The following is a 24,351-nucleotide window of genomic DNA, read 5'->3' on the forward strand; positions in this document are numbered from 1 at the left end:
ATTTAGTCGGATCCTCTTGTGAATCGACAGCAGATGCGAGTTCGCTCATGTGTGTTTTCTTCAGTTCATTGTTTTCAGTCTGTTCTGGTCTTGTGAAAAATGTTTTCATCAGTCATCAAGTGTCTATTCCATAGAAATGAATGCACAGATCAGCTGCTGTACACACAGAAGAGGTTTCTAAATATGGGACATTGCCATGTTTAAGTTATTACTTGAATTTGTCTCAACAAGGTTTTGAGGTTTTTAAACTCTCTCCGTGCACTTGTCATCTTTTGTGGTTCTAATTCTAATCTAAAAGTTATTTTTAATAGAAGCCTGAAGTCGAGGTTATGCATGTTTTTTATTTTCAATCTTCAGTCAGATCATTTTAATTTTCCTCCCTTGATTGAAACCGTCCCCGAGTCGACCTGTGAGTCATCGTCTTTTAGCTGCAGCTCTGGGAAACTTCACCACGAGCAGTTCAATTACATATTTGTATATTTTTTTTGATAGAACGCAGACCTGAACTTTTTCGGGACATTATTCTGCACTGCACCCGTACGCATAACTTAGACGTGAAATGATGTAAAAATGTTGTTAGGTAAAACAAAAGCTCGCCTCCGGTGTTTCCTTACGACGCCTCTCCTCTCCTCCTCATTCTTCTTCTCGCCCGCAGCGCTGAAGCTCGGTCCAGAGGCGTTCCGCTTCGACGGCGGGGTGGAGGCCATCGCCACCCGGCAGAACGAGAAGTACTTCATCCTCCGCCCCGAGGTCATCGAGACCTACATGTACATGTGGAGGTTCACCCACGACCCCAAGTACAGAGAGTGGGGCTGGGAAGCCGTGCAGGTCAGTCCGCTTCCATCTCGCCGCGCTGCTCGAACGAGACCTGACACTTTACTAACCACAGCTCCCTGTGCTCCGTGGTGTGTCCGTCTCGCCGTCTGTCCTTCAGGCCTTGGAGCAGCACTGTAAAGTGGAGGGAGGCTACAGCGGCATCAGGGACGTCTACGCCTCGACCCCGAACCACGACGACGTACAACAGAGCTTCTACTTGGCAGAGACACTCAAGTAAGTCACGGAAAAAACCCGACGTCTCCATGTTCAGACTCACCCCTCACCGCCGTCCCGCTGAGATTGTGCCAGTCAGTGCATTTCACGGAGGCGGACGGGAACTCTGCATCCCCCGGAGTGACAGAGGTGTCAAGTCTCACACACACACACACACGGTCTCACACACACACGGTCTCACACACACACGGTCTCACACACTCTCTCACACACATAAAATACGATGTTTTCATTAATTCAGACAAGGCTCCGGAGAGTAGCTGAGGTCACTGCCAAGGTTACGTCACTACACACTCTCTCACAAACACACACACACACACACACACTGAGTGAATCAGTGTTTCGTACAGAAGGTTTCATGCTCCGAGTGAACAGATACGACGTCGGGCAGAGAAACCACACGAACGTAACTGGCCGTCGAATAACTCACCAGTGGGACTGATACATAACTAATGTCCGTGTCTCCGTAAGAAAGTGTAGCTGTGTGCAGCACATGATGACACTTCAGATCTGCTCGCATGTGGTCATCTTTAGATGTGAAGATATTGACGTTTTGAGTAAAAACATCAACGGCAGGAACCAGGAAGCTTTGCAGGAAATCAACAGACAGAATCTTAATCAAGTTCAAATTTAATCTTTTTAGCCCCCCTACCGCCGAAAGTACAGGAACTCAGGGGCGGGGCCTGCTTCACTGAAGATGCCCTGATTGGTCGAATCAGACATCTAGGTAGTTGGCTACTCAGTTCCAGAAAATATTACGAGAAACAATCGTGTGTGTGTGTGTGTGTGTGTGTGTGCGTGTGTGCGTGTGTGCGTGCGTGCGTGCGCGCGCGGAAAACAACGGAGAAAATGTTTTTCTACGTGTGATCAGATGTGCTGATTCTGTTTGAGCTGCCTGATTCTATCTGTAGTTATTAGTTTATAAACCATAATGTCAAGAACATGCAGTTTTCAGATGTAAATCTGCCTTTGATGGAAAGTTTGGACGCGAGTTTATAAAGTAAAATGAGGAGAAATGAAAAAAACTTCACTCTTTAAAATCTCTAACTGTGAACCACTATGCAGGCAATATGAAATTAAATGATTTTAAATTATGTATTTTAATCATCCCTGAAGTTTTATTATCTCTATCATTATGGCCCCCCCCCAAAAAAATATGTACATATATATATATATATGTGTCACCGCCGACATCGGTCCTGGTGGACCAAATTTATCGTCCTCTCTCTCTGTTGCCTTTTACCTCCATCAATATTTTTATGGCCTCCCTCATCCTCCACCTCTCCCCGCCCCTCTTCACGTCCTCCTCCTCCTCCTCCTGGAAGCCGGGCGGCCGTTTACAGGAAGTCAAGGTTAGGCTAAAAGAGCCTGATCCAGCTTCTTTATGGGCTGTCAATTTTAACAGGCGTCACCCTCTATTCCTGATTAACACACACACACACACACACACACACACACACACACACGTGTGTGAGATGTCTGGATTCCTTTTGCAGATCAATTTGTTGAGATAAAAAATGGCTGAGAGTGAGAGATGACATTTTTCTAAATGTCTCATTAGCATCGTCTCTTATCAGAAGTCGTCCACAGACACTTTGAGGCTGATTGACAGTTACAGTTGATGCCAGAGTCCGACCTCACTGGACCTGAGAACATTGATCCCAGTTCAAGACCAAAACCTTTTTTAAGTCTAGTCACCTCGAAACGTTACACTTGGTCGTGGCATCACGTGGAGCCACGACCTGTCTCTCATCCTCCCGCCGCTGCCAAGGACACGGTCGTACTTCACCCGGCTGTCGGCCCTCCATCACTCACTGCTGCCCAGGGGTCGTGAGGAGGAGGAGGAGGAGGAGGAGTAGCAGGAGGAGGAGGAGCAGGAGGAGGAGGAGCAGGAGGAGGAGGAAGAGGAGGAGGAGGAGTAGCAGGAGGAGGAGGAGCAGGAGGAGGAGGAAGAGGAGGAGGAGGAGGAGCAGGAGGAAGAGGAGGAGGAGGAGGAGGAAGAGGAGGAGGAGGAGGAGCAGGAGGAGCAGGAGGAAGAGGAGGAGGAGGAGGAGCAGGAGGAGGCTGGTTCCAGGGCCTCGTTCACAACGAGCCTCTCAGCTCGTTCATTAAGTTTCATTCGTCTTAAATAAATTTAACCCTGAATTTTCTCCACGAACACAAATGTTGACCAATTTTTTTATTTGTTGGTTCCGTTGCCGAGTTTTTTAGCTTCTGCAACTGTAATTACAGTAAATACAGGTAAAAGGTCACGGTGCTGACTGAAATGCACTGTAGAACCCGACTGATTAAAAATTTCAGATGCTCACATCTTGGCTTTTGTTTCACAGTTTAACCATAAACTTTGTTATAAATGATTATAAATAAAAAGGAAAAACTCATACAATCAAATATTACAAACTTAAATTGAGAAAATAGAAACGTACGAAACGTTTTTTTCGTACAGGTAAATTTAAAGCCCCAGTGTTTAATTTTGTAATTTTCTGGCGCCATCTGGTGGTAAAGTTGCAAACTGCAACCAACTGAGAATCAAAAAGGTCGGTCCACCTCACGTAACTCTATTTAACTCATTCAGAGTTGATTATACATTTATGAACACACAGTTATGGACAATATATTCAAGTTCTGTAGCTTTAAGGTCATAAAAGTGTTCCCACCTGATGAAAACAGAGCCTTCGCTCACAACACGTGTTTCCAGTTATATTAAATTGTTAATTTTCATAACCACCAGGACACGTTTTTCTCATCTTGTGTTGCATTAACGCGTCTCCCTCTGTGCTCGTCTCCTCCAGGTATCTCTACCTGCTCTTCTCCGACGACGACCACCTACCGTTCGACCACTGGGTGTTCAACACCGAGGCCCACCCCCTGCCGGTCATCGCCAAGGACAAGACGGAGCGACCCAACGAGGTGGAGTAGCAGCGCCTCCGTCCTGCGCCGGCGTTCCACGGGAAGGAAGCGAGAAAAAGAACCAAGTGCGAGAACGTCTGATCCTGTGAACCTGAGCCTCCGTCCGCCTCGGACCGTTGGGGTCTCCGACGGCGACGGGACGGATTTCACCTCTGTTTCTCCAGCGGGATCAAAACTGAATTTGAGTCCGATTGGAGCAGAGTTCTCGCTGCAGAGTCCAGTCTTTAGTTCTTTTTCTTAAGCGCTAGTTGAGTCCAGACACTGACGTGGACCAACTTTATACATTCTTTTTTTTTACTACTGAATAATGTGATAAACGAATCGGCCCTGGATACGAGTTTAAAACGGATAATGTGCTAAATTGCAGGATAATGCATCTTCAGACTGGTGTTGTGGGGTTTTGTTCTTTTTAGTTTTCTTTGATTATGAAACTGGTACTTTGTGGAGATGTGGTGGGGGTTTGTCACCTTAAAGAATCCGATCATCACACTGTACGTCCGACAGTATTTGGTGGGACGCTGCAGCCGCGTGAAGGAGAAACACCGACGGACGTGAACCAGTCGTCTCCCAGACGTGGATGTTGTGGACCCAGATTTTTGTTGTGTGTGGGGGGGGGACCAATCACAGATGGACTCCGGCTCTCGGGCCGGTGATCTGCAGGAGGATCCGCTCGCCTCTCACGCATCGTCTTGTCTTTTTCTGTACGGCTTCAAGATCTGAGCAGGAACCGCTTTTGCCCAAACTGAGCTTCGACACCGTCTTCAGTTTTTGAGGAGTCGCAGCACAACCGCCTTCTGCTTCTGCTTCCGCCGCCTGCAACACCTGACTCCTTCCTTCCGTCCTCCGAGTTCGGTGACACCGGCTCCTCCGCTTCCTGCCCGAGACGTTCACACAAGGTTGTTCCTGTTCCTCTGCGTCTTTGTTTCGGCTTCTCGGCCTCTGGGTTTATTTCTCTCTTCTCACGTTTGCACCAATAGTCCAGAGGTTTGACCGACACAGGAGCCGGAGGAAAGAAAACTCAAACGGCATTTTGAGAGTAGATTCCGGAGCTTTCACCCACATCTTACAGTCTTCCTCTTCAAAGCGGCCATGGCCACCTTGGAAGGCGCCCTGTGAATCAAATACATTATTGTTATCATTATTATTGAACTCTTAAACTCACTCACCCGCCGTGCGAAGGAGCAGGACCATGACGAGTGGGTGAAAGCTCCGGGGGAAAGCTTGTCAAGTTAAGTTTCATTAGGCTGTCGTCGTTGAAATGTCAGTCTTGTTTTCTTTCTCTTGAAGTCTTGATGTTCAACGTCTTTAAATCTAAATCCGGTCATGTGTAGAGACAAACTCAAACAACCTAGTTATATGAATTCATATTTGTAGTTGTCATCAGCGGACTAGTGGTGATGTCACGTGTATCGGTCGGACCTTCTTCTTCTTCTTCTCCGTCCTCTCCGTCCTCCAGCGTCCTTGAGGCTGCAGGATCTTCTCTCCTCCGTGAGGAGACGCAGACTCTGGACTTCGCCTGGGACCTTTCCCCTCCGCGCACACACACACACACACACACACACACACACACACACACACACACACACACACACACACGAGAAGCCAAACTGACTCGACGCAGACCTTCCCCTCCTCATCCTCTACGTCTCCGTGCCGACGCGACCTGTCCTCGGCAGAACGACGTCCCGCTCGCCCCACTTTTCATATTTCTTTCCGTCTTCCTCCAGGCGCCACACAGAACTGTGGCCAGGTTGGATCCAGTTTAGTCTTCGATCTAGTGCCTTCGCTGTTGAGCAGGGTCGGAGGGAGGGAGAGGCGGCTCACACAGATCACAGACCAGTCGAGTTTCAGCACCAGAGTCTCTGAGACCAGAGGGAGAGTTCCGTCTCCCAGGTCCTCCGCTCGCCAACACTGACATCTAGTGGTGAGAGGTTCTCATTACAGTGCACGTGAGACCTGGGCTGAAGGACGAACACTCCGATACTCTTTCATAGATTTGATCCTATTTTGAGCTCAAAACTTTTTGGAAAAACGCTTCAACGTCTGCGAATCTGGGAAAGTATGAAACCGAGAAATCGGACCTGAATCACTGAAACGATATATTTCATGTATCTTCATCCCAAGAGATGTTGCCAGGGATGTATTCATCAGTGTTTCTTATTTCCAGCGAAGCCCCGGTCCTCCTGCTCCTTCCCACTGAGCTTTAATCAGACGACTTACTGTACTAATGTGCTTTGAAGACGTTGAGCCCGAGAACCTCCGAGCGGGAGAAAACCAACTCCTACAGAAAACACACCGCAGCAGTTTGTAAAAGGAAAAGTCCATGTTTCCGTATCACTTTACAAAAAAAACCTAGATTTGTTTTATTACGTCCACGCGTTTAAAAAGAAGAAAGTTTAAGTTTAAAAGTTGGCTACTGCAGAAAGACGCCGACGCGTTGATTTCAGAAAGTAGAAGAAGAAGTGAACCAGAAGTTTGTTTTACCAAATCATGTTTCATCATCAACCTCAGATCATGTTATGTTATCCGCCTGGAGGGGGAGATCGGATGGAAGTGACAAAGTCACTACATTTTATTTATTTCTTCATTTTTTTCTCTAAGAATAAAAACCAAAAATAAGCACGTGACGCCCCGACACACGCGCGTCAGTCAGCCGCGTCCTCGTCTCCATCGCTGTACGGACTGAGTCTGTTCCACCTTATGATCCATGTGACGATGAACTGTAAAGGTGCATTTTGTCTTGTTATTTCTTTTTTTTTCCTTTTTGCTGACTTGTTAATTTATTCTGTAGTCGTGGACGTCTAGAGGACGCGGGGGGGGCGCGGGGATGTGACCCCTCCGCTCCAGCAGGTGGCGCTGTGGGTTCACCGGGTCACAATCCTCCACTCGAGGCTTCAGGAGCAACTTCCTGTTTATCTGCCAAAAATCACGTCGCGAGCTACAAGGTGAGAGCTCGTGGGGGGAAAAAGCTTCCGCCAATAATTCATAGACGTATTTAAAAAATGACAAAAAAAAACAAAACAAAAAGAGAATCTTTGTATCTTTTGATGAAGTGACGTTTAGTCGTGGCAGAAAGAATCAAAGGAAGTCGACCGAACAACGAACTGTATGAATGTATGATCCAATGTGAAGTGGAGAGGGTGAATATCTTCTGTGTGCTTCTGTTATCGCTTAATTTAGTTTTATCTCGTTAAGCACATACGGGGAAAGGTAGGTGTGTGTGTGTGTGTGTGTGTGTGTGTGTGTGTGTGTCTGTGTGTGTGTGTGTGTGTGTGTGTGTGTGTGTGTGTGTGTGTGTGTGTGTGTGTGTGTGTGTGTGTGTGTGTGTGTGTGTGTGTGTGTGTGTGTGTGTGTGTGTGTGTGTGTGTGTGTGTGTGTGTGTGTGTGTGTGTGTTCGTCGTGTAGGAAATGATCCCGATGTGTTTTAGTTTTCTTCTTTCTGTGGAACATGAAAACGGCCTCGTGTTCCTCCTCGTCGTTCTGACGCCGGTGGAGGTTCAAGTGTTCATCGTACGGTGAAGTGTTCAGATGCCGACGCTGCTCCGCTCGCACGCGTCTCACCTTGAAACTTGAAACTCTGGTCCGCGGTGCCGTGACGCTGCTTCGCCATCGCTCCGGGTCGCCCGCAGTGATTTGGTCCCGTGACTGTTTCCACTGTAAAGACGCTTCAGTGTTTTGGATTTTCTTTTTTTCCTTCACATTTAAATTCAAGTTTGAAGTTGGTGACCATTGAGCTGGGGACCAATGAATGACCTTCATATTGTATGAGGCCAATGCGACGCTGGTTATATTCAGGCCGTTGGATTTGATCTCCTGGTAAAGTGACGTTAGATGATACAAAAGTATAAAAATACAAAACTATTTTCAATTATTCAAAATGGAGAAAAGCAGGAAATCTTCACATTGGAGAAGCTGGAACCTGACGATCGTCGTACTTTGTTGTTTAATGAGTTGGTCGATTTGTTATTTCTTGATCGTTGATTAATCGGATAAAGGGGCAGTACGTGATTTTAAAGAAAGATCTTTCGTCGTTGATTTTTTTCCCCCGACTCTACTGGTCGGGGCTCGAGCCCACGGCCTCGGTTACGGGAGACGGACGCGCTGACCGCTATTGGCCAAAACCCCTGAGTCGTAGCGTCTGTCGGCAGCACTTTCCTTAAAGTGTCGGGGAGTGAGTGATGTTTACAAATGTTTTCAGCACACGGAAATATTAGTGGAATTTGACCAAAGTGTCTATTGGAGTAAAATCGCGCACTGCCCCTTTAAAGATTTTGCTTGTTTCAACTATAGATTTTGAGCTTTTGAGTCGCCCTCTGGTGGAAGCATTAAATATTTCGGCTTGAAAAACTGGGCGGAGAACTTCTCATGAACCTTTACTTCCTGGTAGAGGAGCGACGGTTCTCCGTCTCCGTCCCGTGTGTTGAGGTTCGTCGGTGAAGTTCTGCGGCTTTAAATCAAAAAAAACAACCTTCGGCTCGTTGGAAGATTTTTTTTACTTTAGACTCAAATGTCTTGTTCACCGCATTTTCCGGAGGAAGTCTGATTTTTTTTATCACATTTTTGAAAGTTTCTTTTTTTGTTCCCGCTCGTGTGACACTGATGTGGTCGATTCACTTCCTGTTCGGGGAGGAAGTGCAGGTGGTCGTCCATCACTGTAACGTGACATCAGGCATCTGCTCCTTGTTTGGTTTTAATTTCCTTAAAAACGTTGAATTGTCTTTCTGGTGATTTTTGTTTCTTTTTGGTTCTGAATGTTGTAGTGTTGACGGTCTGTTGCGTTCCGATGCCTTTCAACCAGTGGATATTAAAGGGGAATGACGCCCGTTTTAGGAGTTCACTTTTTATACTCAGCTTCCCTTAAAAAGTCTGAATAAATCTGTTTGTTTTCCTGAGATTTAAATAACCTCAACTCCTAAAAAGTTTGTCATTTCCCTTTAAAAGGTCTAAACGTGTGAAACCAACCTCAGAAATGTTTTTGTTCAAACTATTGCTGATAATCATTCCATTGCACATAGTTTACTTTTGCATTTATATGCAATACTTTTAATTTTGTGGGGAAATTTGTTTTATTGTGTTAATATTATTGTTGTTGTTGTTCTTAATATTATTATTGTTATTGACAACAAAAAATGTAAATATTCCATTCTGGCAAATGGGCCGTTCTACATTTATATAAAAATCTTGCTGAGATTATGGATTAAAATGATATTAATAAGCAGCAGACTTTTTAATAAACTATATTTGTTACACTTCTATTGTGAATAAAGAAAATCTTTTAATAACTGGTGGTTTTGGCCTCAGAAGAATTCTTTACGTGTCAGATCTGGTATGAATTAGAGGAAGAGTTCGGCGATGCAGGAGAAAGTTTGATGACGGTCGAACTCGACAGCCAATCGAACACAGCCCTCCCTTCAGAAGCTCCGCCCACCACATTCACTCACCTGTGTCGCCAAGACGAACCTCTGATCTCCAAGTTTGGAGAATTCTGGGAAAAACTGGAAAACCAAACATTTATGTCTCCGACCTGTCGAGCAGAAACAGAATGAACAGTCAGCAAAAGAAAAGAAAAAACTAATAATTCAACCTGTTTCAATGAATCGCAGGTCAAACACTCTGAACTCTGATGGTTTTATTTCATCTTCATGTGTCAGATATGATTTCTCCTCGTGTGAGTGGACAGTTCTCCTGAGAACCAGCAGAGGGCGGCAGAGGATCACACGTTTTCTATCTAATGTGCACGTTACACGTGTTCCAGATTTTAACATTGAGCGAGTTTCCTTCTTCTGCTGAAGCTCACAAACTAACTTCTTCTTCTCAAACTCTCAAACCTAACTCCCCCCCCCCCCCCCCGTCAGACCGTCGGGCAACAGAACCCCTTCAACCACCGGTGACGTCTGAAAGCCCAGAAGAGTCGAGCAGCTCATCGACCTTTGACCTCCGACACAAAGGTGTCCGGTCTCCAGAGAGACGAGATGTAATTAATATCCAGAACTGTATTGTTTCTTATCCGGTCAAATCAAAAGCTTTGTTTGTTTCTGACGAGTCGATGAAACGTGTTTGCATGAAACCTTTTTTCTTTCCATCGTATTCATTATTTCACACGTCGATGTCAGAAGCTGCTAATGTGACTGAAGTGTGAGTCGCCTCAGGGGAAAGTGTTCTTTATTATTATTATTATTATTATTATTATTTATTACTGTCCAAAGAGAGGTAGGTGTGTGTGTGTGTGTGTGTGTGTGTGTGTGTGTGTGTGTGTGTGTGTGTGTGTGTGTGTGTGTGTGTGTGTGTGTGTGTGTGTGTGTGTGTGTGTGTGTGTGTGTGTGTGTGTGTGTGTGTGTGTGTGTGTGTGTGTGTGTGTGTGTGTTGAACAAGCCTGAAGCAGGAACAGTTTTTTTTCTCTCCTGTGCTTCATCTTTTATTGAAGAACAGAGGAAACAGACTCCAGGTTTGTTTCTTTGTGTGTGTTTCCTCTTGAAAAACTTGTTCAGTTTCCTTGTGAACACGTTGATGGATGTTTGTGTTCGCAGTACAGTACAGTACAGTACGTGTTCTGCCTCTGGCTTCGCAAAAGAATCCTGTATCACAGACTGTGATTTGATTTTCTGTGAGATATTATCATGATGAATCTTATTGTTTCAGCCGAGCGACAGTTTTATTCCTGCTCGTCCGACTGCGGGAGAGTTTCTACTTCACTTCATCTCAGACGTTTCAGAGACTCGATGAAACCGAGGAAAGAAAAGAAATCTGATTCCCCAGGCAAAACATTTTCCTGTCAACTCGTCGACTCTCCAGATGATAATCCATGTCGGGGATTATTATGTAACTGTTTATTATTCTCTCTGGCACATAGCACAGTGAGTGACACAGATTATGAAGCCTGATGGTTATTATTAATGTGTGTGTGTATACTGTACATTACTGTAAGTGCCACAGTAAATTATATTGCATTGCACAGCAGATTAACAGAAGTACCAGTGACATAATTCTACATTTTTTAAACATAAGTATCTTGAAATATTTAGAAAATGAACCCAAACGTATGTTTTTAATCAATGTTGATAAAATGAATTTGATTGTTTTTATGATTGGAGCAGAATCACGTCGAGTTCTGACGATCAAAGATCCTCGTACCGTATCTGATCAGAGAGCGTATAGACGACTGGATGTGTTCTCTTGAAGGACCAGCAGAGGGCGACTCTAACTCCATTTATAACGTCAGTGAAGATGGACGGGAAGGAGAACACGCCGCCGTCCCACAATTCATTGCGGCAGCAACATTGAAAGCGACGCGACGACGTCGTAGTTTCACCTGGGCGGAAAAACACGAGGTGCGATATCTGGAAACTTTTCTCAAATTGTAGCTTCACAGTTTGTTACGTCACCACGCATTCTCTGTAATGACCAGCAGGGGGCGACCCCACTGATCCACCTCTCGCTTGATTCGTGACGTCAGCGAAGATTTTCCGGAGGAGTTCATGGTTCAGTCTCTGGTTTCAAGTCTTCGTCGACACATCGTGATGTTCATTTTGTACATTATGGTTCATTCAGAGTCAAATAGACTGGATACAGCCTGATCGACAGCTGGTACCGTCCAATCGGTGCTTGGTTGCAGGCGGAGGTAGGAGAGCAGTGGACGAGCTCAGTCAGGCCACACCCCCAATTCTGTATCCGCTAAAAATTCTTCACTTTTTTAACAGTTTTTCCCGAAAACAAAAAGTTTGTTAAAGTTACATTTTTTTTAAACACAAGGGAACTTGTAGCCTTTTCCTCTCGCATGTTAAACTTCTCGTCTCCAATTAGAGGAAACGGGTAGTTTTCTTTTTTGACACATTCATCTGGCAATTTCAAGCACCGGAAGAAACTCCTCTCGTCAAAAGTTTGTATTTTCTGTTCGTTCAGGTTCGTTGGACGTTCGACCGTCGAGATCTGGGACCAGACCAAACTCGAACGCTGCGTTCACTGACCGCACGGTGACGTGGGAGCGTTCACAGGAACCAGACTCCAACCTCAGTGTCGACGCTGCGTCATCTACGTCTACAGCTCTACTGCTCCTCTCACACACACACACACACACACACACACACACACACACACACACACACACACGGAGGAGGAGGAGGAGGATAATAGATCTTCCCCTCATCCAAACCTCTCTGAGCTCAATAGCGAGGCCATTACTCGCATCCCAACATCAATAGCGCAGGACGTCGCTCATCCACTGGGCCGCCACTTCTCCATGACGACAGCGTGACACATTTACGGATCCATAAGGTGCGACGGGGCGAAGGCAACGGCACCTAATGATCCAGCGAGGCCTTTTCTTTTTTTACCCTCCGTCAATGTTCATGACGCGTCCTCGTCTGTGATCGTCGTCCGTTGTTTGTTTCATGAGACGTGGTTTCACTGACAAGGACCAGGCCCACGGGTCTGGAACAACAATGATCTTATCACAGGTTGAGTATTGGGATGAGGGGGGGGGGAGAAGGAATGAGGGTCGAGGGATGAAGGGATGAGGGGATGAAGGGATGAAGGGATGAGGGGATGAGGGATGAGGGATGAAGGGTCGAGGGATGGAAAGATGAAGGGTAGAGGGATGAAGGGATGGAGAGATGAAGGGTCGAGGGATGAAGGATGAGGGGATGAGGGATGAGGGATGAAGGGTCGAGGGATGGAAAGATGAAGGATGAGGGGATGAGGGATCAAGGGGTGTGGGATAAGGGATGAGGGGTCGAGGGATGGAAAGATGAAGGGTCGAGGGATGAAGGGATGAAGGGTCGAGGGATGGAGGGATGAAGGGTAGAGGGATGAAGGGTCGAGGGATGGAGAGATGAAGGGTCGAGGGATGAAGGGATGAAGGGTCGAGGGATGGAGGGATGAAGGGATGAGGGTCGAGGGATGAAGGGATGAGGGTCGAGGGATGGAGGGATGAAGGGATGAGGGTCAAGGGATGAAGGGATGAGGGTCGAGGGATGGAGGGATGAAGGGATGAGGGTCGAGGGATGAAGGGATGAGGGTCGAGGGATGGAGGGATGAAGAGATGAGGGTCGAGGGATGGAGGGATGAAGGGATGAGGGTCGAGGGATGGAGGGATGGAGAGATGAGGGTCGAGGGATGGAGGGATGAAGGGATGAGGGTCGAGGGATGGAGGGATGAGGGATGGAGGGATGAGGGATGGAGGGATGAAGGGATGAGGGTCGAGGGATGGAGGGATGAAGGGATGAGGGTCGAGGGATGGAGGGATGTGAACTTAGTTCTTAAACTTCGTTTGTTGGACGAATGTCCCGTGTTCCAATGAACTAACTCACCAAACTAAGCGGTGAATGTTCTCTGGTTGAATGTTCTCTGGTTGAATGTTCTCTGGTTGAATGTTCTCTGGTTGAATGTTCTCTGGTTGAATGTTCTCTGGTTGAATGTTCTCTGGTTGAATGTTCTCTGGTTGAATGTTCTCTGGTTGAATGTTCTCTGGTTGAATGTTCTCTGGTTGAATGTTCTCTGGTTGAATGTTCTCTGGTTGAATGTTCTCTGGTTGAATGTTCTCGTCCACGGATCGAAAAAACTACCGACCTTCCAGATTGTGGACGAGCGTTACGGAGTAAAGCAGAACTAAACAGCACTGAACTAAACATCATGAGAAAAAATAACATAAAAGAAAATTTGAAACCGATTTTAAAAAAATTTCAGCCATTGAAAGTCTTTTACATAAAATATATTTTAATCATTACTTGATTAAAAAACAGATTAAACTCCAGAGCGTCAGGATCCTGAGACTTGACTGAGGAACGAGCAGCGAGTAGCTGGAAGAAAAAGTCTTGGTGTTCCATCGCGGCGTCACTACGAGACAAAGATACAGATATCTATATATACATAGATATACATGTTATATATAAATATTTAGCCGATCTCACACATTTGCTTTGAATTGACCTAATCGTGTGTTTCTCTCCTCTGAAGCTACGGATGCAAACATGTTTCCACTTGATGGTTCTTCCTCCGGTCTTAACGCCGTGTCTGTCGGGAGCACAGAGAGAGAGAGAGAGATTAGATTCTCCTGGTTATTATGTCCTCAACTTTATTACTTTTTGGGTGAGACGCCGCCGCCGGCCTCGCTCCTAATTGAATTGCGGGATTCAGTTTGTTCCCCTCGACGACACGAACCTACAAAATATTCCTGTTATTAAGCTCGAAGAAGTGAAGCGGAGTGCGCGCCTCAATATCCCGTCCTCCAGAAATAGAAACGCAGATTGATGACAAACAAGTGTGTGTGTGTGTGTGTGTGTGTGTGTGTGTGTGAGTGTGTGTGTGTGTGTGTGTACAGGGGCGTAGCACCAGATTCTGGGCCCTTTACATAATCAGTCTCTGTGGGGCCCCGCAGCTATGATGCTGATTCATTTATGATACTGTGTGTGTGTGTGTGTGTGTGTGTGTGTGTGTTCTGATAGTAACTCTCTAACTCCTGATGTATTCAGGTAGTAAAAGTTACGATTTCCGCGAGGTCGCTGCTATTCTGGGAGCCAGACTTCACTTCCCTGAGTCACCGGTCAGTAGATCAGCTGACAGGTGCTCATGCCGAGTGCCCAGTGCTACGCCCGTGTGTGTGTGCGTGTGTGTGTGTGTGTGTGTGTGTGTGTTTACAGTCACAGTATCAATCCCCACTGCACAATAGGGAACAATAGCGAGCGGTCCATCATTTGGTCGAACCAGACACGATCCATATTCCCACAGCTCGCACCGTTTTCACTTTTTCTCCGAAAACCCCCCCCCCCCCCCCCCCCCCCCCCCCCCCCCCCCCCCACACACACACACACACACACACACACACACACACACAGACACAGACACACACACACACACACACAAAGGCTGATCCGCAGAAGGACCCCGACTCAGTGCAGATGAAGCCGAGCCAGCGCGTCCCTCTTCATTATTCAACAAGAGCCCAGTCGAATCGGGATATGGCCTATTTTACAGATCATCACAATCACTGATCGGTCTGGGAATTGCGCGCTGGCACCGATTGCGCGGTCAGAACTGACCGACGGCCAAAACACCAGGCCAGTTTTTCTGAGCGAGGTCCAAAGTAGCGATGGGCAAATCTGCTAGTAAAGGTTTTTTTTTTTCCTGATGTACAGTAGTTATTACTTTAATATTAAGGAATATAGTCTTTTTCCTAGAAATAAGTTGAATGGGCGAACAGATGAGAGTTCGTTCAACTCAATCGATCAGGATGTCCGGGACGTCCCCCTCTCCACGCTCCTCCAGCGCCCCCTGGGGGATCCCGAGGTGTCCCAGGCCTGGTGGGACATGTAGCTCCTCCAGCGCCCCCTGGGGGATCCCGAGGTGTCCCAGGCCTGGTGGGACATGTAGCTCCTCCAGCGCCCCCTGGGGGATCCCGAGGTGTCCCAGGCCTGGTGGGACATGTAGCTCCTCCAGCGCCCCCTGGTGGGACATGTAGCTCCTCCAGCGCCCCCTGGGGGATCCCGAGGTGTCCCAGGCCTGATGGGACATGTAGCTCCTCCAGCGCCCCCTGGGGGATCCCGAGGTGTCCCAGGCCTGATGGGACATGTAGCTCCTCCAGCGCCCCCTGGGGGATCCCGAGGTGTCCCAGGCCTGGTGGGACATGTAGCTCCTCCAGCGCCCCCTGGGGGATCCCGAGGTGTCCCAGGCCTGGTGGGACATGTAGCTCCTCCAGCGCCCCCTGGGGGATCCCGAGGTGTCCCAGGCCTGATGGGACATGTAGCTCCTCCAGCGCCCCCTGGTGGGACATGTAGCTCCTCCAGCGCCCCCTGGGGGATCCCGAGGTGTCCCAGGCCTGGTGGGACATGTAGCTCCTCCAGGATCCCGAGGTGTCCCAGATTGGAGCTCAACTTGGAGCTCTGACTCTGTCAGTGGAGCTCAGGCCCTAATTCAAAAAGTTAGATAAAAACACTGCTCGAGTGAACAAAAAAACTCAAACTGGATAAAAGTAGAAGAATGCAAAAACACTAAACAACAGAAATTCAGTAGGATGCAATTCACAAATCATATGAATCTTCAAAGGAACAAGTTCTCAGAGAAACTGCTGCAAGAACATTTTTAGTAGATAATGCAGGTGAAGTCATTGAGTAAAAATTTTCTATAAAATCGAATGTATCTGGAACCGTCAGAATGAATTTCTGTTCCTCTGCCTGAGGCCTGACGTGTCCAGAAGAACAACTCGTCTTCATCGAACAGCAGCTGACTGAACATGAAACCCGTGATTCTTACGAGCTACGAGCAAATTTAATGAGATACTGTATTTCGGATTTGATACATTTAATTAAAACCAGGTATTTCTTCCTTGTTTATCTCCCAGGAACTGTAAATATACCTCGTTGCAGGAACTGGTGTTGAAACACTGCGGTGGTGCAGGACTCTGCCATATTGATGCGCGCGGTCAGTTGCAGTAATAAGATTTTCCGCGTCCCAAGACGGGAATTAATAAATGAAAGGGCTGAGGCAGCTGCTGTCACTGCGACATGACCGAGTTTACTGAAAAACAAAGAGGGACAGCCGAGGATGCTGCTCCCCGCTCAGAGCGCATTTTAGTTTTATTGATTCACTGATATGAGCGGAGAGGAATAAGTGTCCCCTGCCAGCCCCCTCAATGACACCGACATGACGCCGAAGGGAAGTGGCCTCCGGAGGGTCTGGGCTCAGTCTTGTTCTCTTCATTATATCCCCAGCGCAGAGACAAATACTGACAACGGCGGAGGTTCATGGACTTTAACAGCCTGTCAACCGCTATTGGGAATGAAAATATGTGTAACACTGCAGTCTAATACCGTCGCTTCTTCAGCCAAACGGGATCGTTCCCTGGTGTTGGAAGACCAAAACACCAGTCGCCTAAATTCATCTTTCTTTCCGCGTCGCACCAGATTTGTCCTCAGCTCGGTCGACGGGGCCTCGACACTTGCACACACAAGTGGCTCCAACTGGAGCTGATTCTTGTGAAGTCTGAAGAAAAACTGCACCAAGATCTGGCAGCTATTTAAACCAGACCCGACTCCCATCAGGTCCATCGACGCCTCTCATGGTAGGAAAGGCAAAAATCAAGCAAGAATACGATTCCTATACAAGTAAGTTGTAATTTTTGGGGCCAGAACTGTCGTTTGACGGCAGGGAGGTTCTGGATTGGACCCCGACGACCAGCCAGGGGCCTTTCTGTGTGGAGTTTAACTGTTTTATCTGCAGGGGTTTTCTTCAGGCACCCTGAACTCCTCCCAAAGTCCAAAGACTTGCAGCCTAGTTCAATGCGATACGCTGGGCGAACTGCCCGGGTCAGCTGGGATTGGCTCCGCCCCCCTGTGACCCTTCAAAGGATGCTGCCGAGTTCACGCTACGGGATCTTTTGGCCCCGATTTTCCTCTCGCTGACAAAATCTCTGGAACGCCCCGACGGACGCCCCAGATCGGAGCCATATCGGCGTTTGGTCAACCAACGACTATGTGTGAACTCTTCAGAGACGCGATTCGAGAGTCACGCTATCAGAGCAGCCAATCAGAGCACAGGACTACGGAGTAGTCGGGGGTTCTCCTGGTCAGAGATCGTGTCCTGTGTGACCCCCTGTCGCTCAGTCTTGTAGTGTCATTTTATACGCAGCGTCTGTGTGACTTTTTTGCGAATATACCTAATTTGCTCTCTTGGCGAACGCTAGGTGAAGAAGATCAACAACGCTCACACTCGTCCGTCATCCTGCTGACATCCCGTCACTCATCGGTGTCTTCCTTCACTTTGTCCCTGAAATGTTTTATTCCTTTTTCCGCGAGTTGAGGCTTTTGCCGCTAAATGGCGGCAGATGCAGAGGATTTGTCAGAGCTCATTGATGCCCCCCCCCCCCCCCCCCCCCCCCCCCCGAGGTGTCACATGTTCAATTGTTCACAGCAAGGACACATCGGCGGCAGCATGATGATGTTTAGCACCAACGAGACTTTGCTCACGTCGCCCACAATCAGGACGCTTTCCGCCACGGCAAGAACGAAGAGACGGGAGAGGTGTGGCCTGGTGCGAGGCGCCGGGGCTCCAGTGGCTATATACAGTACATGACCTTTAACAAGTGCCATATAAATAAAGCTTTACTTCCTCCGGTAAGTTTTCATCGCCCCCGAAGGTTAAGAGAGTTATTGACCCACAGCAGGAGAAAGACAACACAGAAATGAACGCTCTCATATTTCCTTCAGGCTCCGGTGAACAAGAGTGATTATAAAGTGTGTGCGTTTTTGTTCTGTTTGACCTCTCTATGACTTCAGGTTGGGCTTAGTTATTGCCATGATGTTGAGGTTATTTAGGGGTTTGGGAAATTATATAGAACTACAATTTACCTATTTGACACATACTGTAATCACATACTCTTTTTTTTTTTAAATGCATAATTGATGGTTCACTTAGCAACTCAGTTATTGTTGCTACCCACATGTGTAGTTTACAGTGACAACGGGGACATGTTTACAGTTATTATAGATCTGTGATTTCACAAAGAGGTAAAAATGTTAGTTTTGTTTGCTGCAATTCCAGATTTGACACAGATTTTATCCACTGTATCATGAGCCGGTTGTCACTCCTTGATTTCCTAATATTTCCAGCTGACTACATACATTGGTACATACATTATATTTTTCATAAAGAAAAGGGGTTTCCTTTTTCTAAAAGTCTGCACAATGCTGGGTTTAGGTTACTAATATAAGTAGTAAGTTGGTTAGCCAGCATGCTAACAATTGAAGCATCTTTCATACATATATATTTTTTGCACTTTGCTCCAATGTTCGTATTTTTCTGAAAGACAAAAAAATAATACACCACCTCTGATTAGATGATCTCAATTTATTTCAGCCGTTGTTTTGTCCACTATCCCTCATCTGCAAGCCCATAGTACAGTAGCTCATTTGGATCTTGGGACCCTTATGATATTTGATGGAAAATAAATTATATATAGCCCAGAGTCACTCACCAATTTTACAGGATAAAGGGACAATTAATGATAATGTTCATTACTTCTGATGTAAATAAGTTTGTAGATGACAGTTGTTTTTGGGACTTAATGCTTCGGCAATATAACAAAATACAGCGATGCAAATATACTGTATGCATCAATGTGCAACATCATAAATTATAACACAAACCTGTAAACATACACAGACATCACGTTAAACCACAAATAGAAAACCATCAGGGAACCTGTGAGTGTGTGAGTCGCTGCCTGCAGCGTACCTTCCCAGTCACTTTAAATGTTTTATTTCACTCAAGTTAAGCTTCGATAGATGAAGCGACGTCACTGTAAAAATTCATCTTGGATGCATTCATGTGCCATGGAACATCTGTGTACTTCACACGACTTCCCCTCCTGGGAATTTACGCTCGCATCCAAGAAGAGGAGACGAGGAATGTGCAACAGAATTATTCCATTTGAATTTCAATTTTTTACAAACTTACTTCTTTGGGAGTTTTTTTTTTTGTTGTTATTTCAAAAATATTATTTTCTTTATTATGTGAAGCGTTCGAGAACACAAACATGTGGTCCTCATGTTTTTTACGGTCTCTGTGGGGCTGAACAGGTGGTGGCGTGTTAACAGTTAACCTCCGTGTGCAGAGCAGATGGTGGGCCAGGTTTTAATCTTTGTAAAAAAAAACATGCAATTCCACGCAAACTGGGGAGAACGGCATCAGGTCGGAAGCTCATGTACAATCCTTCAACCTATGACACGACAGGAGCCTGAATGCCGATTACAGCACAGTGGATTACTATCAGAAATACCAACTGCATTTTTGTGTAACTGTATTTAATAGAAAACAAGCTAAATGTGACGATTAATATTCTAACTGTGAAGCATATTGTTGAGTCAGTTTACAGTAAATGTATTAATCAAACAACCATGCATTGACTAAATACTGTTGTCAAGGCCATAACCAGTATTGATTAGTCTAATCATGACACACAGCAATACTGGACATACACGCCTGACTGATTCATAGTCAGCTGAGCACATTAATAAGTTAATAAGTCTTTTTCTATATTTTTGACCTGTGATGTTGGAGAGACGTCCTTGTCAACTTAGAATAGTCAAACATCACAATAAAATGTGGTGTAAAATTTTAATTTTTATCTCAACCCTGACCTTCCCGGGAAGAAAGGGATAATAAAAAAAAGAGGGATCTCTTCCTTCTTGGCTTTATGATTCAAACACAACTTGTTTTACCGTTTATGTGGGAGAAATGTGAAAACATCAGGCACTTCTAGTGCTCGTTCGTCAGCGGCGGCCATCTTTGTTTACAATAGTCGCTTCCTTCCGTGTCGTGTTATAATGCTGCGTTCCAGTTTACCTCGGAAATCGCAACTCGGGTTTGTCGTTCCAGTATGATATCGGAGTCGGAAACATTGCAAATGGAACGGCCCTGCGAGTCGGAGTTAGACTCGGGATGTCGGAAAAAAATCACCAATCCGACTTTCGGGGTCCGAGTTCCGAGGTAACCTGGAACGCAACAGGGAGCGCATAAAGCATTGGGAAGCAAAAAAAAAAATCACTTCCCAATGGAGGGGATGATCCAGACCGTATTCTGGAAGAGCAAATTTAAAAAAAAAAAAAAAAAAAAAAAAAAAAGAACTGCCAGAATTTCCCCTGGGTCGGAGCCAGTGTGCTAATTTCCAATGGTGTCCCACAGCGCGTGAACGCGGCGCTGCTGCTCCCATCCTCACGTGAACGCAGCACGACGGAGTGTTGAGGTGATCCATGGCAACAGTGGAGCAGCAACCAACCGCGGCGCACTGTCACACACACACACACACACACACTCACTCACACACACACACACACACACACACACACGTCCCTCCGTCCATGTAGCCGGAGCAGGACTCGCTCCTAACGGCTCCCGGTGAGGCGGTTCTTTCTCTCGGCATCAAGGTGACCGAGGACCCGCTGCCCCCGCCCCCCCGGAAGCGGCTCCACATCGGCGGGCAGGTGACAGCAGCGACGGGAGCCCGCGACTCGGAGCTCCGGAGCCGGCCACCGCATTGTGAGCAGGACGGGACGATGGTCGTCGTCGTCGTCGTCGTCGCGGACGTTCGTTTTCGGTTGAACTATTAAAACGGGACACGGAGCCAAAACAATGACATCCATCTCTAACAGTGTGCGGACGAAGAGAGGTTCGTTTTGTTGAAATTGTATTTTTTTTTTCCCGACACTGTCCCAGTTCCCTCGTCACCGCCTCCTTCAGAACACCGTCCACTTTTTTTGAATTATTAATATTATTACTGCCCCAATACGTATCTGAAGCATCATCCTCATCCTCATCCTCGCCGTGAAGATGGCGACTGGGTCGGGCTGGCAGCAGCAGCAGTACTACTGCCCCGCCGCCGCCTCCGCCGCCGCCGCCGGTCCGGGCAGCAAATTCAGCGCTCCCTCCTCGGCGTCCAGCCTCCAGTCCGCCGGCATCGCCGCCATGGAATATACCCAAGACCTGCACCTGAAGATGAGCAAGAAGATCGCGCAGCTGACGAAGGTTAGTGACGAGGCCTGGTCCTCTCTCCCCCCGTCTCTCTCTGTCTCCCCCCCGGGCAGCGTGGCTTCAACCCCCGCGGGGGTTTTAAGAGTCTTGTACCTTTAAAACCATCGCGGCACCAAACTCCGTTGGGAATTCTGCCAATTTTGCGCACGCGAACACAACTCCAGGTGAATGAAAAATGTTGATTTCCCTCCAAAAAATGTTCATCTTCAGATACCTGTAGCTCACTCGAAACATTAGTTCCAAAAACAAAGTCATTATCTGTTTAATTAGACCGCGCACCACAGCTGTATGTTGGTGGAGTTACACTTGATATCAACATTAAAGTTTGATCTTTCATCGACATTCACGCTGCTTTGTGTTTAAATTAGATGCCGAATTGAAGATCAGCTCCACATCTTTTCATACAATGCTTTAAAATGTGCAGCACGCGCGCGCATCGACGTCAAAAGCCCAGATGAGTCGTAAAATGTGCAATTCTTCGACGGAGTTTGGCGCCAGTTTCTCCTGGGAGGTTATATCTTGCTTCCCCTGAAGGTGTGTTCGTGATGCTGCATCCATCAATAACAGGTCATTAGCCTCGACATTCATCAGATCACTCATTAATCACCTTTATACAGCAGCAGGAGCAGACTCTTGTTGCACTCACCCACATTCATCCATTCATTCTGATTATGCAGCAAAAACTTTGATGCATATGGAAACAAAGACATAATCATAATGGATCAAATCATGAGATTTCCACGATCCTTCTCCTTGTGTTGGTCATCGCGATTCCCCCCCGTTGAGTAACGCCACCACACGTGTGGTGCATTTGGATTTTTCTGTCTTTTTCATGTACATTTCACTCAAATATTCATTTATTCATCACGTGATCTATAGTTCTACTAAACCACGTGCGCTGTTCTTCCAGTTCATATTTGATTGTAGGAACTCGTCAAGAGGAATCAGTTGATTTTAGATGCTTCATTGGCGACGGGATGTTTAAACTCTCCACGCTCATCGTACCTGTGGGGCTTTCAAGGGCGTTTCAAAGGTGTGTGTTTTTCCCCTGCTTTCATCGCCCACTTGGCAAAATGACATGGTTCCAACTTCTAAAACAGAGCGAGCGAGCGAACTCCTCCCTCGCCGCAGGTTCTTCGGGCTCCGGTGTGTCATTATCATCAAGCTGGAGGTCTGAACCATGAGCCTCACATGTTTCCAGGTGCCTCTTCCTCCTCCTCCTCATCCTCCTCCTGCTCCTGCTCCTGCGCCTGAAGGGTTTTGACACCCGCAAGCCCTCCAAGGATCCGCCACTGACTCCAGCCATTAGATTTGTGCTCTCTGTATATATATATATATCTCTTTGTGCTGAGGAAGTGGAGGCTGAAGAAAATAAATAAATAAAAAACCCACCCCATAATTCTGCAGCCTTGGAGCTCGGTGTGTGCCAAGCCTCGGTGCAGTGTGGACTCTTTAAAGTCACATTGAAATGCAAAAGTCTTTTGTTAGTTAACTCTTCCTCGTAACTAGCAGTAAAACCTACCAGTGTTTAACAGGAAAACTATACCACAAACATTACACACACACATATTTTCTTTGTCTTACATTTGAGTTTTATTCGACACCTGTAGACAAACTTTATACATAATTTAACGACTGATTTGTGATACAGCCGAGCTCAGTCCCTGCTGTAATGTGAGCATCCGTTCTCTCACCCGTCACTGTTCTGAGACCACCGCCCAGGAAAGGACACGTGAAATATTAAGTTGAATCCTGTATTTTTTCTTTTTAAAGCCCCCAGTGTGTCTTTTTTTTTTTGTCATTTTCTGGCGGCATCTGGTGGTAAAGTTGCAACCAACTGGGCGGCCGACAGGGGACGCTTTATGGTGGCGCACCGCTGTTTCCATTTCCGGCGTATTCTGAAACCGTTTTGTGCAACAAGCGTATTCAACGCGACGTAGCAAACATGGAGACTCACGCGGAGGTCGGGTCCACCTCCTGGAACTGTATTTAACTCGTATTGGTCAATAAGTTCTTCTAAATATCACGAAGTGTAGCTTTGAACGAACACTTGTCCTCAGCAATTTCGGCAACAACTTTGCTCGGAAGTGTCTGCAACTTCAGAGGTTTCACAGAGTTTTTTTTTTGTTTTACGGTGGCTGATGGGCAAACGTCCGACAGCAACAACCTCATTGATATGCATTAGGCACAATACAGTAGAGCTAATCCAGAATACACTTAAAGCTACAGTGTGTAAAGTAAATATAACAGATCACCGCTCGGCGACAGGATGGAGATGCAGTTCAATGGCTTAACAGGAGCATAGACAGTGGCATCGCTGAATATTGAGCGTAATATTGAGCTGAATATTGAGCGTAATATTGAGCGTACTCGACACAAGTCACTGTGTCGAGCCACGTGATTCCCAGACACATCTGATCCTCGTCGTATCGGGCCGCGACAAAAGCCGGGGAACGGGGATCATCAGGGGCCATCTGCTCACACGCTGACCCCTGATCTCTGCGGGGTCGGTCAACCCCCCCACCCCCCCCCACGAGCTGCTCGATCTCCAGCTCGCTCCGTCGTGTCTCTGAGGGAACGAGTCGACGAGTGATCGAGGAGGCGTCTGAATTTTTCATCTCGCGATGTGTTGACTGGCCTACTTTTAAACACCCCGAGTGTCTTCTCGTGTTTCACACTCGTCCGACTGCAAACTGTGATTTACCCCCCCTCCCCCCCCCAAAAAAGTCAGTTTCTCTGTATGACAATCTTTCCTCATTTCCCGATCTCTGATGATTACACGTGTCATCATCACGCAGCCCCTTTTTTTTTAGTGATGCATCGACGTGCAGCGGTCGAGCTTTGACGCCAAAAAACGCCGCAAACACATTCTCA

At 46.8% G+C, this 24,351-nt stretch overlaps 2 protein-coding genes across 5 annotated transcripts in view; both read left to right on the forward strand.

Moving 5' to 3' along the window:
• man1a1 (mannosidase, alpha, class 1A, member 1) overlaps nt 1-9,242 on the forward strand; it is a 103,087-nt gene extending 93,845 nt beyond the window's left edge. Inside the window, exons 10-12 of the mRNA XM_035617183.2 lie at nt 656-828; nt 935-1,050; nt 3,843-9,242. Coding sequence (XP_035473076.1) covers nt 656-828; nt 935-1,050; nt 3,843-3,969 — 416 coding nt within the window. The 3' untranslated portion in view covers nt 3,970-9,242. The remainder of the gene's footprint in view (nt 1-655; nt 829-934; nt 1,051-3,842) is intronic.
• Nucleotides 9,243-20,736: 11,494 nt separating this feature from the next.
• fam184ab (family with sequence similarity 184 member Ab) overlaps nt 20,737-24,351 on the forward strand; it is a 96,200-nt gene continuing 92,585 nt past the window's right edge. For 2 of the 4 annotated variants that reach the window (XM_035618134.2, XM_047328763.1), the window contains exon 1: nt 20,738-21,471. In XM_035618134.2, coding sequence (XP_035474027.2) covers nt 21,277-21,471 — 195 coding nt within the window. In that variant the 5' untranslated portion in view covers nt 20,738-21,276. Of the gene's footprint in view, nt 21,472-24,351 lie in introns of all 4 variants that reach the window. The other 2 variants (XM_035618132.2, XM_047328762.1) reach the window with 2 other exon arrangements.

The sequence above is a fragment of the Scophthalmus maximus genome, chromosome 18 (genome assembly GCF_022379125.1).
Source record: "Scophthalmus maximus strain ysfricsl-2021 chromosome 18, ASM2237912v1, whole genome shotgun sequence".
In the NCBI taxonomy this organism is placed as follows: domain Eukaryota; kingdom Metazoa; phylum Chordata; class Actinopteri; order Pleuronectiformes; family Scophthalmidae; genus Scophthalmus; species Scophthalmus maximus.